A 14,271-nucleotide genomic window follows, 5' to 3' on the forward strand; every position below is an offset into this window, starting at 1 on the left:
TTAGGTGTCATCTACTAGTACTTGTTCCGAATCTATATCTCTGTTACTGGTAGTGGACGTGTCAAAAACTTGTTCTACTGGGGCAACCGCGGGCTTTACTGGTCCCGATTCTAATGGTCTGTCCGTCACGGCTGATGGCATGAAGTCTTCTTCTGTGAAAACTTCTGTGTTTAATGGGAAAATCCCAGCCTTTTGGAAACCACTACAAATGTTGGACATAGTTAGTGCCTCCTTCCATGGGTTACATAAAATGCCTGCAATATCATATATAGATATTGGCTTCCCTGGATTGTTACGAAGCCAGTTACTTTGCGACACCGACAGTTTTCTTTTCAGTGGTCCGAAGACCGACAGGTCCAGTGGCTGCAAGCGATGCGAACAGTGCGGTGGAAATGATAACATAACAATCCCGTTCTCCTTGGCGTAATCAAGAGCGTCTATGGAGAGATGAGAGACATGATTATCAAGCAAAATGAGAACTGGATTATTCACGGTTGGTTTGACATGTTGAACAAAGTGCTGCAGAAAGAGAAGAAAGTTATCAGCTGTCATCCAACCAGATGGATGGGCCGTTCCCTTGGAACCCGCTGGTGCTCCAATTAGAAAATGGTCTCTGTAGTTAACACGAGGATAAATAAGGAACGGTGGAATTGCTTTCCCGCCTGCGGATACACCAGCACACAGCGTGACTAGTTGTCCCCTCTCAGCTGATGTTAGAGATCCTATTTGCTTAACACCAGTACCTGCTACAACCTTTTTTGGTTTTACCACTGTCACCACTCCAGTTTCATCGACATTCCAAATGTCACATGCCTCAAAGATATGTCTCTCCGTCACTTCCGTCAGTTTGGTTAAGTATTCAGATACATTTGTTTTGTTAAAGGCTGTCGCTCTAGCGATGCTTGTTGCTTCTGGGGTCCTGAGTGAAAGTTCCGAATGACGTTTTAGAAACGAAGAGAACCAATCGGCACCCGCTATTTCCTTTTCCGACCACGATGCTGGCATTTTGATGTTAAATTGCTTGCCGCATTCATATGCTAAAAGTCTTACTTCACGTGGACACAGTCCAAAGTAAATGGTCGACGCGTGCTTTAAGTACACAACAAGTGCAGTTTCATCTCCATCTGAGAAAACTTGTCTAGGCCTTTGGTATCCGAAACGCATATTCGAAATTGATCTTTCTGATTCGGGCATCTTGTTTAGTTTTTTCACATTATCTTGTAGCGTTGAACGAGGTACGCCAAACAACTGACTTGTTTTCTTGTATCCATCGATAGTATTCTTGTAATGAGCTAGCGCTCTTTGCAACACATCTGTTGATACTCTGTCCCCTCTTTTCTTTTTGTACGTACGTACCATGTTGTAATTCTAAAATAAACATGAAAAAACTTGCATAAGGTTTGGAAAGTATCAAATTATGGTGACTGATATCGGACATTTCGCAATGTCGATAAATCGCTCAGAAGAGTGCGACATAACGCACGACAGATATTGCGACAGTATGAGAAAACGGGCGACAATGCGAAAGAAATTTATTGTTGCTATCTCGCCCGTTTTGTCGCACTGTCGCTCTCACTCTCAGTCTGTTATGCGTTTTGTCGCACTATATATCGTGCATTTTGTCGCCGGTTTTGTCGTTATCTCGCCCATGAAAGTGCGCCAAAACCGGCGAGATAGCGACAGTGACACTCTCGCCCGTTTTGTCGTACTATCTGACGTGCGTAGGCCTATAATGTCGCACTGTGACGTGTCGCTCTGTCGTGCGTTTGTTTTAGCAATGTCTTGGACGAGATAGCGACCGTTCAAACTGTCCGATATCAGCCATGCAACATATCAAATAAACAAACAATTCTGCCATATACCTCACAACGGCATTTTCCGTCCAGAATGCCCCGATAAAAATAATTGCAGCTAATTATTGTTCGTTGTCCGCAAGTTCCAGCTGTGTGGGGCACGTTCGGCCTTGTATGGGGCAAGTTCGGCCCAGGCCGAACGTGCCCCTACTCTCAGGGCCGGACATGCCCCCAGCAGTTTTTCCGAACACTTCGCTTTGCACCTTATTTAATGGTACATGGGATGAAGTAAACATAGTGTAATAGCAAAGCCCAGTATCTTACCTTCATATTTCATATTTAAGTTCGTCCGAATTTCTTACGGTTCTCGGTGAAAATAAAACTGAAAAGAATGTTGAAAATTTACTCACCAGGCTTAAAAATAAACATTCGCCACCAAAACGCCCAAAAACTTCACACTGCGGCCATCGTTGTACTGACGTAAACAGCGTCGTCATAAGTGACGTCATAGTATAAATGACGTCTCTTTATTCTTAATTACGCGCGATATATAGCAATTAGCCGAACATGCCCCGAGGCCGGACTAGCCCCGGTCTCCCCTATAAATAAAAACTATAGTGTAAACGCATACATTTACATTATAATATTAGCTTACCATCCTCTCCCCAAACATTCGACTCACCTGTCTGCCATTGTCGTCGCGTATGCACACTGACCAAACAGAAACTCAAAGAATAAAATCAGCTAAATCTTCTACCGAGGAATAACAAATCGAAAACCCTTGGCAGAACCAACGTCGTTTTGGAATGGCTAGTCGTTGTCGTTTTGACGCTCTGGTAACGCAAAAATTAAGATTATCAAGAACATCATGTGGAACAAACGCTGGAGCTACCCGGGCAAAACGAAAACCGAAAGTAGAAGTGTTCATCTTCCAACGAGAAATTGAAAGCAAAAATGAAAAGTTCTCAATAGATCTAGATGCATTTGATGGAATCTGATTAAATTAGCATGAATGAATTAACATATTGATATGTCTCGAGACCATACAATGTAAACACTAGAACCAGGGTCCACTTTCATCAGACTTATCCCTTGGAACCGGCCCCCAAAAATATTCACGAAGTTGTTTTATCCGACACCATTCTGTAAGGTAGTGCAGTTGTTTCAAATTAAAACAAAAATGTGATCGCAAATTTTTCATATCTTAGTTTCCTGGTTCTTTTTATTATTAGGATTATTTAGCATCCGCACAAGAATAAATTTAAATGAAGATATTTTAACAATGTTTCATTCAATATTTTCCTTGACATCTAAATTATTTGGAATGACGTAATAGTTCTACAGGACCATCGGCAACATCATAATGTTCTGCGGTCGATCCCGATATTGCCAGTGAATACCGTGCATTTTGAACATTTTCAGGCCAAATCGCCACTGTAATTTTGGGTGTACGAATTCGTTTCATTTATCAAGTCCAGGCACACGGATGGAGAGGTCTTATGTGGTATGTGAGAGGGCATTCAAGTATAAAATCTACACAATGTGAATGTTTGCATTTTCCGAAGGAAACTTTCCAGTGGTCATTTGAAAAATCGTGCTAATTACAGGATCTCCTAAATCTAATGGTAAATTTAATTATTGTGAAACCCGGCCGACTTTCAACTGACCTTGACACCAGAGCTGGGCATGCACCAGACATTAGGATAATCTACAGTGTATCTGTCTGAATGTCCGATTCTGACATCAGTGTCAGAGGAAACTCGAGCAACTCGAGTTTTAGTGCAGTAATTGATTAGTGAATTTAATTAATATATTATAAAGTGGTAGATTTTTTTTTTGGATAATATTGTATTACACTAACCTGATAATGTTGTATTACACAAACCTATAATATTGTATTACACTCGCCTATGTTGTATTACACTTACCTTATAATGTTGCATTACACTAACCTTGTATATATTGTATTACACTAGCCTTATAATATTGTATTACACTAGCCTTACACTAACCTTATAATAGTGTATTACACGAACCTTGTAATGGTGTATTAAACTAGCCATATAATATTGTATTACACTAACCTTATATGTATTGTATTACACTAACCTTATATTGTATTACACTAACCTTATAATATTGTATTACACTAGTCTTACACTAACTTTATAATGTTGTATTACACTTACCTTATAATGTTGCATTACACTAACCTTATAATATTGTATTACACTAGCCTTACACTAACCTTAAAATGTTGTATTACACTAACCTTATAATATTGTATTACACTAACCTTATAATATTGTATTACACTAGCCTTACACTAACCTTATAATGGTGTATTACACTAACCTTATAATATTGTATTACACTAACCTTATAATGTTGTATTACACTAACCTTATAATATGGTATTACACTAGCCTTACACTAACCTTATAATGTTGTATTACACTAACCTTATAATAATGTATTACATTAACCTTATAATATTGTATTACACTAGCCTTGCACTAACCTTATAATGTTGTATTACACTAACCTTATAATATTGTATTACACTAGCCTTACACTAACCTTATAATGTTGTATTATACTAACCTTATAATAATGTATTACACTAACCTTATAATATTGTATTACACTAGCCTTGCACTAACCTTATAATGTTGTATTACACTGACATGATAATATTGTATTATACTAATCTTATAATATCGCATTACATATCAGACCACTTAATGGTACATTGGAATGTATAAGTTTTGTTCCCGTTTGTAATATTATCAGAATAATATCTCCATTATCAAGTTATATCAAATGTTTATATTTTTAATTTTAATAGAGATATTTATATTTCTTTTGTAGATATGTGTGATTTATGTGCTCTTTCCATATAATCGAATGCCCAGCCATCTTGAGGATCACACAAGAGACTAGTATTTTGATAGGTTTTAATATGCATCAAACAAATGTAAGTAGGAGTCAATAGAAATGTACGTCTCAGCTCTGAAACCAGTCAAATACAAAGATAAGTTGTGTATCTTCGATTTTGTCATTACGTATTCTAGGGGCGCAGAGAACAAGAATGACGCATCTAGTCCTTGTGTCGTGGAATATCCCTTCTGTCTGGGAGCAACCTGGGATAAATATGAGAGCAAATCGAGGTGCCCTCAATGTGTGGTAAGGTACTTTACAGTTTTTACCGTATTTAACTCGGCCACGTTCCCATTACGTTCAACCACGTGCTGAGAAATATTGAAAGAAGCAGTGGGAACTCAGTAAGATCGTGTACACCGTATTAAGAACTTGTACACCGTATTAAGAACTTGTACACTGCATTAAGAACTTGTACACCGTAGTAAGAAATTTTTCAACGTAATAAGAACTAGTACACCGCAGTAAGAAGTAATATGCCGTAGTAATAACTTGTACACCATATTAAGAACTTGTACACCGTAGTAAGAACTTTTTCAACGTAGTAAGAACTTGTACACCACTTATAGAACTTGTACACCGTATTAAGAACTTGCAGCCATAGTAAGAACTTGTACACCTTGGTAAGAATTTTTACACCGTAGTAAGAACTTGTACACCGTAGTAGGAACTTGTACATGTGCACCGTAGTAAGAACTAGAACAACGTAACAAGAACTTGTACACCGTAGTAAGAACTTGTACACCGTAATAAGAACTTGTACACCGTAGTAAGAACTTGTAAGCCGTAGTAAGAGCTTGTACGTCGTAGTAAGAACTTGTACACCGTAGTAGGAACTTGTACACCGTAGTAGGAACTAGTAAAACGTAAGTAGGAACTTGTACACCACTTATAGAACTTGTACATCGTATTAAGAACTTGTATGCCGTGGTAGGAACGTGTACACCGTAGTAAGAACTTGTATGCCGTGGTAGGAACGTGTACACCGTAGTAACAACTTGTATGCCGTGGTAGGAACTTGTACACCGTAGTAACAACTTGTACACCGTAGTAACAACTTGTACACCGTAGTAACAACTTGTACACCGTAGTAACAACTTGTACACTACAATTGTAGTAACATGGTAGAAACCGATAAGAATGTGGTGTTGTCTTCATGAACGTGGAGGACGTGGACGAACTTAGAACATGTTTAAAAGAAGCGAGGACGTGGTCGTATATCTGGACTCAGAACCTATTACGGACGTACAGATGTAGTTAGGACTCGATTGGAATCGATTATATAACAACCAGAAACGGGTGTTGTTGTTTTTTTTAAAGCGCTTTAAAATCGATTCCAATGTTGTATCGGTGCATAAATAGACATGAAATGATGTTGCAAATTAAAATTGGAAAAATCCATTGTAATTTAAGGTCCTGACCCCCAAGTACCTGTGCGTCTATGTCTCGTTCGGAGAATCAGTCATAAAACACATGATTCAAGTCAAATTTCTGCATTACTTTCGATTTCTGATACAACGGCAAGGATGCACAGGATGAGACTTTGATGCTGATGGGAAGTTCGCCCATGAATGTTAGACTGCCCGGATTTTTCCAGAGGCATAGTTGTTTGTAGCTGCGATAACGTACATGTAGCTTCGGACGACGGACGGACAATTTGACAGATTGTCGTCGCCATGTCGGACAGCAGTATAGGCAGGGTGTAATAGTCCTTCTAAGTTGTTTGGAGACTATCGATGAATGAAAATAGCATCACATCAAGCAGTACTCAAAAGTGGACGAACGCAGTAATATAGTGGTAGGTGTATACAGATCCTTTTGGTCAGATACAGATCCTTTTGGACAGCGTAAATTGGTCGTGGTCATGCGCTTGGTAAGAATCTGCATGACAGGGGCGTGATGAGAATGCAATATGTAGACCACGCTCCGCTGTTTTTCTACGAATTGTCACAATGTAGTTCGATCTTCACGGTCTTCGTGCAAGTGTGATGGGGTCTATAGTTCACGGGAGTATCTTATAAACTACATTGTCTACAGACGTTAACAAACTTCTTTATACTCAAAATCCTTATAATCTATTAACTCTTCATGCGGTCTAAAAACACAAATACTGAAAAATCACAAAATAACATATTTTTTATTGTGATCATTTTATCTGATTCAACAGTAAAATAACAAATATCCTGCTCTAACCAAATATCTGATTGGTCTTCTTTTTACACATTTGTTGGCCTTCACTATATATGCCTGCTAAAATTAGCCTATAATATTCTATGGCATCAAATAAACCCAGCCAGCACTTTAGACTGTCCACCATCACATATGTTGGTGGAAAGAATTGCCAAGTTGAATTGAAATGATATATTATCTCCTCCTAGTTTGAAATTAAGAAACAAACAGCTTAATATTCATTTACATTTGTAATATCCTGGAGACTAAGAGGACAGTTTATCAGCACTGACCTACAGCTGTTCATAATAGTTGACACCAAGTCTTAAGACTGACCTACAACTGTTCATCATGTTTGACACCAAATATCGAGATTGACCAAGAGCTTCCTTATATTACAAAGTGTCAGGACTGACCAATAGCGGTTCCCTTTGTACTTATATCACCTAGTGCCATGTCTGACTAAGACCTGTTACTTATATCACCAAGTGTCAGGATTGACCAACAGCTGTTCCTAATATCACTAAGTGTCAGGACTGACCAAGTGCCATTCCTAATATCACCAAGTGTCAGGACTGACCAGTAGCTGTTCCTAATATCACCAAGTGTCAGGACTGACCAGGAGCTGTTCCTAATATCACCAAGTGTCAGGACTGACCAGGAGCTGTTCTTAATATCACCAAGTGACATGACTGACCAAGTGCTGTTACTAATAACACCAAGTGTCAGGACTGACCAGGAGCTGTTCTTAATATCACCAAGTGACATGCCTGACCAAGTGCTGTTACTAATATCACCAAGTGACAGGACTGACCAACAGCTGTTACCTTGGTACTTATATCACCAAGTGTCAGGACTGACCATGAACTGTCCCTAATATCACCAAGTGTCAGGACTGACCAAGAACTGTTCCTAATATCACTAAGTGTCAGGACTGACCAAGAACTGTTCCTAATATCACCAAGTGTCAGGACTGACCAAGTGCCATTCCTAATATCACCAAGTGTCAGGACTGACCAAGAACTGTCCCTAATATCACCAAGTGTCAGGACTGACCAAGAACTGTCCCTAATATCACCAAGTGTCAGGACTGACCATGAACTGTCCCTAATATCACCAAGTGTCAGGACTGACCAAGAACTGTTCCTAATATCACTAAGTGTCAGGACTGACCAAGAACTGTTCCTAATATCACCAAGTGTCAGGACTGACCAAGTGCCATTCCTAATATCACCAAGTGTCAGGACTGACCAAGAACTGTCCCTAATATCACCAAGTGTCAGGACTGACCAAGAACTGTCCCTAATATCACCAAGTGACATGACTGACCAGGAGCTGTTCCTAATATCACCAAGTGTCAGGACTGACCAAGAACTGTTCCTAATATCACCAAGTGTCATGACTGACCAAGAGCTGTTCCTAATATCACTAAGTGTCAGGACTGACCAAGTGCCATTCCTAATATCACTAAGTGTCAGGACTGACCAAGAACTGTTCCTAATATCACTAAGTGTCAGGACTGACCAGGAGCTGTTCCTAATATCACCAAGTGTCAGGACTGACCAGGAACAGTTCCTAATATCACTAAGTGTCAGGACTGACCAAGAACTGTCCCTAATTTCACCAAGTGACATGACTGACCAACAGCTGTTACCTTGGTACTTATATCACCAAGTGACATGACTGAATGAGAGTTATTCCTCATGGTTAACATGAGATTGTATTCTCCTACAGAAACACAAACGTTTGAAGACATTCAGACACATATACATCATACACATCAATCGCATTCACATATTAGAATTTTTTCATATTATAAGATATCTTTATTGACTAGAACAGTAGAACTACATGACATGTACAAAAGTATCTGTGAAATTATTTGAAGTACCTTGTGAGATGACATCATGGTGGCCTACTTCCAAGTTCAGTGTAGTGACAAGTGAATACAATCGTTGTTATCAAAAATATTGAAGGTAATAAAAGACAAACTGACATGGGCATGCATAGGCTCTGTAAACTGGAAAAAGTTTACCCTGGGAAACTTTCAGCTTCTCACAAGAAAATAATGGCCCTATTTATAATTTTCCTTACAAAAGGTGCTGATTGACTTCATGCTTTAAGGTGAAAATTTCAAATCATTGCTAAATTCACCCTTTGTTAATTTAGCAAATAAAAGTTTGTTTAGCATAAGGTATCCATAGATTTTTTTTTAAGTTATATCCTTCAAGATGTCAACAAGAGTACTGCATGCAGAGTACCACAGGACGAAGGTGCTGGGGAACATTAGACACTTGTCAAATAGCAAAGTGGCATAGATACTTGTACCAAATTGTAAAATATTTAAGCATTGATGTCATTTTTTTTTAGTTTCATCGGGGTGTATGAAACAAATTTTGTTTGCAAACTGTATGAATCCGCATAGCGGATTCTTACGGAAGTTTGCAAACAAAATTTGTTTCATACCCCAATGAAACTAAAAACAAATTGACATCAACGCTTATAATTAATTTTTGAAAATAATTTTCTAATTAAAAACATGTTTTATGTACAATTTTACTGTTTCTAAATGGGATTCTTTTTCTCAAATCAATACGCAACGTCAATTGTCGTATTGTGACGTCACATTTTTCGCGCCATTCTCAGAATTTCTTTCATAGAAGAATGAAAAGAATTTTTCGACCAATCACATTTGAGTATTTACCATGAAAACAAAGAAAAATTAATTATATTCAAATATAACAAGAAGTTTTCAATCAAAATGCTTCTTCAAAAAATAACCTACATATCATGGCTACAAATCAGAAGATCTGGACAAGATTAAAATTCAGAAATAAAATAAATGCCTCTCAGGAAAACAACTATATTTAACTTATATTCATTATGAAAAGGTGAGCAAGTTTCAAAGAGACTGGTCAATAACTGAGAGAGTAAATTTCTGGACAAAGGAAAGTCTACACCAAACAGGTGGACAACCATTCCATATCACTCCAATCAAATTTTCACAAAAGTATAAAATTGTTCTTCAAAAAATTATTTTAACAAATTGGAATTAACTAAAGATGGTCTTGTTAGGTTCCCAACATTTTAATATAAGTCACTTTACTATGAATTAGCATTAACTTTGATAGACCAACCAGAACATTAAAAACTTTTCAACTCTTCATTCTTTAGTTACAATGTACAAGTCCATATGGAAAAATATTTACTTCATGTGGTCGCTGTATCCTAAACCAGGACACAACAACTAAAGAGTATCTAGTTATGTCCCTTGCCTTGCTGTTATATGCTGTAAGTTCAGTACTTGTGGTGATGGCTGCCTGTTACATGTCTGCTTTTACCAGACTGTCAAACCACAAAAAAAATATGTTCTTTCTGCGATGGTCCCGGATGTGTCACCTGGCCCCATATTAATCTGAAGGTTTCCAATATTTTTTTTCCTTTTTCAAGATTATGATATTAGTCCCCAGTGTCATCTATGTTCCTTAAATTTAAGAAATTCCTTGACTTCAAATTTTTGACAGGAAAGCATTATTGGGTTGAGTTTAAGTGAAACATCTTAATCTTTAATTCCTTAAATTCTATAAATTGCTTGATTTTAAGTTTTGGAATTCCTTTAAGTTCAGGAATATTGATGAAACTGGAGCCTCATCTTTCATGCAGTGCTAAAACTGCAAAAAGCTTATACCTCCAGTATCACCGGCACCCTGTTATAATACACTGGTTCTAAATCCTTTTATGGATCTAAACCATGGATATGAAAGTCACAAGGCCTTCAAACCTCTGTCAGTTCACATCTTGTGAAGAATGTGCCACCGGACTGTCTGGGATGTCTGTTAATCTCCTACGCCTGGACACTTCAAACATTACTGTTATTTCCTCCTTTAGCTCCAGAGGAAGGTCCAGTTCCGGAATTCTGTCCCGATTTACAAAGCTCCTGATCACTTGCAGACTTCTGTCCTTCAGAGTGTACACTGAAAAGATACAGAAGACCTATCAACCAAGCCTCATCCTTATAAATCTATGTATTTCTGAAGGTTGACAGTAACCAACCAAATAACCGTTTTATATCAAACAACTTTCCCAACAAGATGTGGATAGACATACATAATTCTATTACAAACTTATATTAGCATTCCAATCTTGCATTTACTTTTTAATTCTGTAGATATAGTTCAGACATAAAAAAAAATGTTTTTGGCCCAATATTTTTGTACCTACTTTTAAGCTTTTCTTGGTCATTGTCATAGAAAGGCTATTAAAGTCATTACTGTTGTCTATATAGCCTTAGTAAAAACATTTTAAAAAATAGAAAGATATACCTTCATACCCCTTTATTCTGGCATGTTAGCAGAAACACATGTATTATTTTTATATCTTATCAAATATGCCATGGGTTTCCTTGTGATCTCTCTGCTTAATCTGACATTTGTCACTAAAATTAAGATATTAAAATAGTTGAAGCTGTATACAAATAACAATACCCGAGTGCATCCTCAGCCCACAATAATAAATTGTGTCTGCTGTTGTTGTTTTTGTTGGGCAAATGTAAGAGATCTGACTAGAAGACCATGTGATAATCAAAATTTTAAGCTTTATGAAACAAGAATTCCACTGAAGTGGAGGTGTCACCTGTGTATGCGAATAATTAAAGGGTCATAACTCTTTAAAATTAGGACTTGAATAAAAAAAAACAATAACAAACTTGTCCACAGTATTATGGTAACGAACATTCTATTTTCGCAAAAAAAATTAAAGGGCTATAACTCTTTTAAAAAGGTCCGAATAAATTTGGTTAACGAACTTGTCCACAGTATTATGGTAACGAACCTTCCCATGCAGTTTCAAATTAATCCAGTAATAATTATTCAAGTTATTGAGTGGAAACCATTTTCGCAAAAAATTAAAGGGCCATAACTCTTTTAAAATGGTGCGAATAAATTTGGTTAACAAACTTGTCCACAGTATTATGGTAACGAACCTTCCCATGAAGTTTCAAATTAATCCTGTAATAATTATTCAAGTTATTGAGTGGAAACCATTTTCGCAAAAAATTAAAGGGCTATAACTCTTTTAAAAAGGTGCGAATAATTTTGGTTATCGAACTTGTCCGAGCTATCATGGTAATGAACCTTCCCATGAAGTTTTGAATTAATCCGTTCTAAACTACTAAAGTTATCGCACGAAAACCTTTTTCCGGACGACGCCGACACCGACGACGCCGAAAAGTAATACCTATATGTCTCCTTTTTCAAAGGCGACACAAAAAGAATTCACAGACTAAAAGGTAGCTTACACAGCTATTGAAATTATACATGCCTACCTGGAATGGTGATGTTGATAACTTTCCTCCAGGGCGGCACCCCGTCATTGGGAGTCCATCCTGTTGTCATTTCAAATACCTCTCGTAGCTGAACTACCAGATGATCCCCAGTGTCAGAATCCCGAAAGATCCAAGGATGGCCAACAAACGTATTAACATCAACAAACTGACCTGGCTGCAGTGTCTTGTATTTGACACGGGCACCTTCATAGTTCAACCATACAATATCCACAAACCTATGTGTCCGGTTCACAAAACGAACAAACGAAGTCACATTGGAGCGGCCAGAACGAAGTCTATTATCTTTCTGCACATCTTTTCCATCATTTTGCTCTCCAGTCATGATGCACATGAAACAGGGCAATGTCTGGGGAATTTAATATAAATATTATTTGTGTCGACATCAACTTTCTAAGTGGGGCACAAAGCATCAGCCTGGAGGCTCGTCTAAATTCTGCTTCAGGTATCTGGTAAATGTAAAACAATGAAATGTTACTAATACAATGCAAGATTGAGACACTGTTGATACTTTTATTATCCATAAATATGCTCATTGAGCAATTATGGAAAATATGGTACAGGTTTCAAGGAAGAGTATCAATGTATTGTTATGCATGCATGGTAAGGATGCTAATAGATATTGCTCTGTTCCTCTAAATTCTACCAACTAATTGTGCCTATGTATTCAGTTAACCTTAGCTTTATATAAGTAATCGTGATCAACCATTAGATATACATGTATTACAGCTAAATTCCCATTCATGTCTACACGATCCTATTCTGGTCCTGTTCAGTTCTGCCTAGCCAGAGATTCCTCTGGCCCTGACACCAAGTCTGGCCAGAGGAAACACGGCTTATGTTCTGCCGTGTTTATCGTTTCGATAAGAGACCCATTTATTGATCATGAGCATTAAAATACATCATCAAACATCTTCTGACCACAGGGCCACGTCACTATCGTATCGTTTTGTAAAATCTTAATATGTCTACCCTCAGACTCATAACCTTTCACAGGTTATGAGTCGTAGGGTAGACATATTAAGATTTTACAAAATGAAACGATACGATAGTAACGTGGCCCTGTGTTCTGACTAGTACCCTTCTGACATAAAACACTGAGAATTTACATTTATAAGCGACTTAAAGGTCTTTAAAACCCATTTAGGTCTTGATTCAGGTCCATTCAAGTCTTTAAGAGGATCCGAACGTAAGTACTCACTGAACACTGATGCTGGGTGACTACAGACTAGCTCAAATAGTAAATGTCATGAAAAACACATTCGCTTTCAGCATTTGACGTACGAGGTAACGAACAGCTGATGACAATATCATAACTGCTCAAATAAAATGGCATTTGAATAGAGTATAGTTGATAATCTATTATCAAACATGTTTTGTGAACTTAGTAAACTGGTTTAAAAGAACAAATATTATATGATATTTCACCTGTGCTGTTGAATGCGATTCATTTGCTTACAGCTTCTTCCATCGTTTCTGCAGGGCTCAAGATGGTTTCTTTTCTGGCCAATCAAAAGCGTTGATACAAATAAACATCAAATCAAATTCGAGGATACATCCAGGCTAACAATAACACTTCCGGTTTACTTTCGGTTTGCGACTTTCGTCACGTACACATATTTTCAAAAGATGCAACAAAAAGTGTAATGCACTCTAAACTGAAGTTTGGTAACCTATACTAATATGTGAATTTCTGATACTTTACATACACTTATATAATAATAATAGATTTGCATCCATACAATCAACTTGTAAACATGGGGTTGCCTCCCTTTAACCAATAAATTATTTACCATGCAACACCTGTTCGTTTATGCGGACAAACCGGTTGTTCGTCAGTTTTAAATGAAGTATTTCAATAAATCTTGACGGACCTGCAAATAATACTTGCCTTGGAAGTCTTTGTCAAGGCTCGTCTTGTCCTGCTGGTGATATCCATTTGGAACATAGATGTTGTGACTCGTTCAGGACTTTCAATACATTGATTAGGTTCCCTCTTTTCCGTCGGTGTTCAAAGGTTGGCAGGTT

At 37.6% G+C, this 14,271-nt stretch overlaps 2 protein-coding genes across 3 annotated transcripts; both read right to left on the bottom strand.

Moving 5' to 3' along the window:
* LOC117342503 lies at positions 1 to 1,359 on the bottom strand. The gene has a single exon (XM_033904681.1). The coding sequence runs from the start codon at positions 1,357 to 1,359 to the stop codon at positions 1 to 3; it is 1,359 nt and encodes a 452-aa protein (XP_033760572.1).
* An 8,392-nt stretch (positions 1,360 to 9,751) lies between these two features.
* On the bottom strand, positions 9,752 to 13,760 carry LOC117321816 (von Hippel-Lindau disease tumor suppressor-like). Of its 2 annotated transcripts, none has more exons than XM_033876394.1 (3): positions 13,672 to 13,760; positions 12,226 to 12,692; positions 9,752 to 10,876 (listed from the first exon to the last, which is right to left on the bottom strand). In XM_033876394.1, the coding sequence occupies exons 2-3, from the start codon at positions 12,575 to 12,577 to the stop codon at positions 10,689 to 10,691; spliced, it is 540 nt and encodes a 179-aa protein (XP_033732285.1). In that variant the 5' UTR covers positions 12,578 to 12,692; positions 13,672 to 13,760; the 3' UTR covers positions 9,752 to 10,688. The 2 variants fall into 2 exon arrangements, with proteins under 2 accessions (XP_033732285.1, XP_033732286.1); XM_033876395.1 differs by lacking the exon at positions 13,672 to 13,760 and adding an exon at positions 13,445 to 13,580.
* Between the last annotated feature and the right edge of the window lie 511 nt (positions 13,761 to 14,271).

The sequence above is a fragment of the Pecten maximus genome, chromosome 2 (genome assembly GCF_902652985.1).
Source record: "Pecten maximus chromosome 2, xPecMax1.1, whole genome shotgun sequence".
NCBI classification, from domain to species: Eukaryota; Metazoa; Mollusca; class Bivalvia; order Pectinida; family Pectinidae; genus Pecten; species Pecten maximus.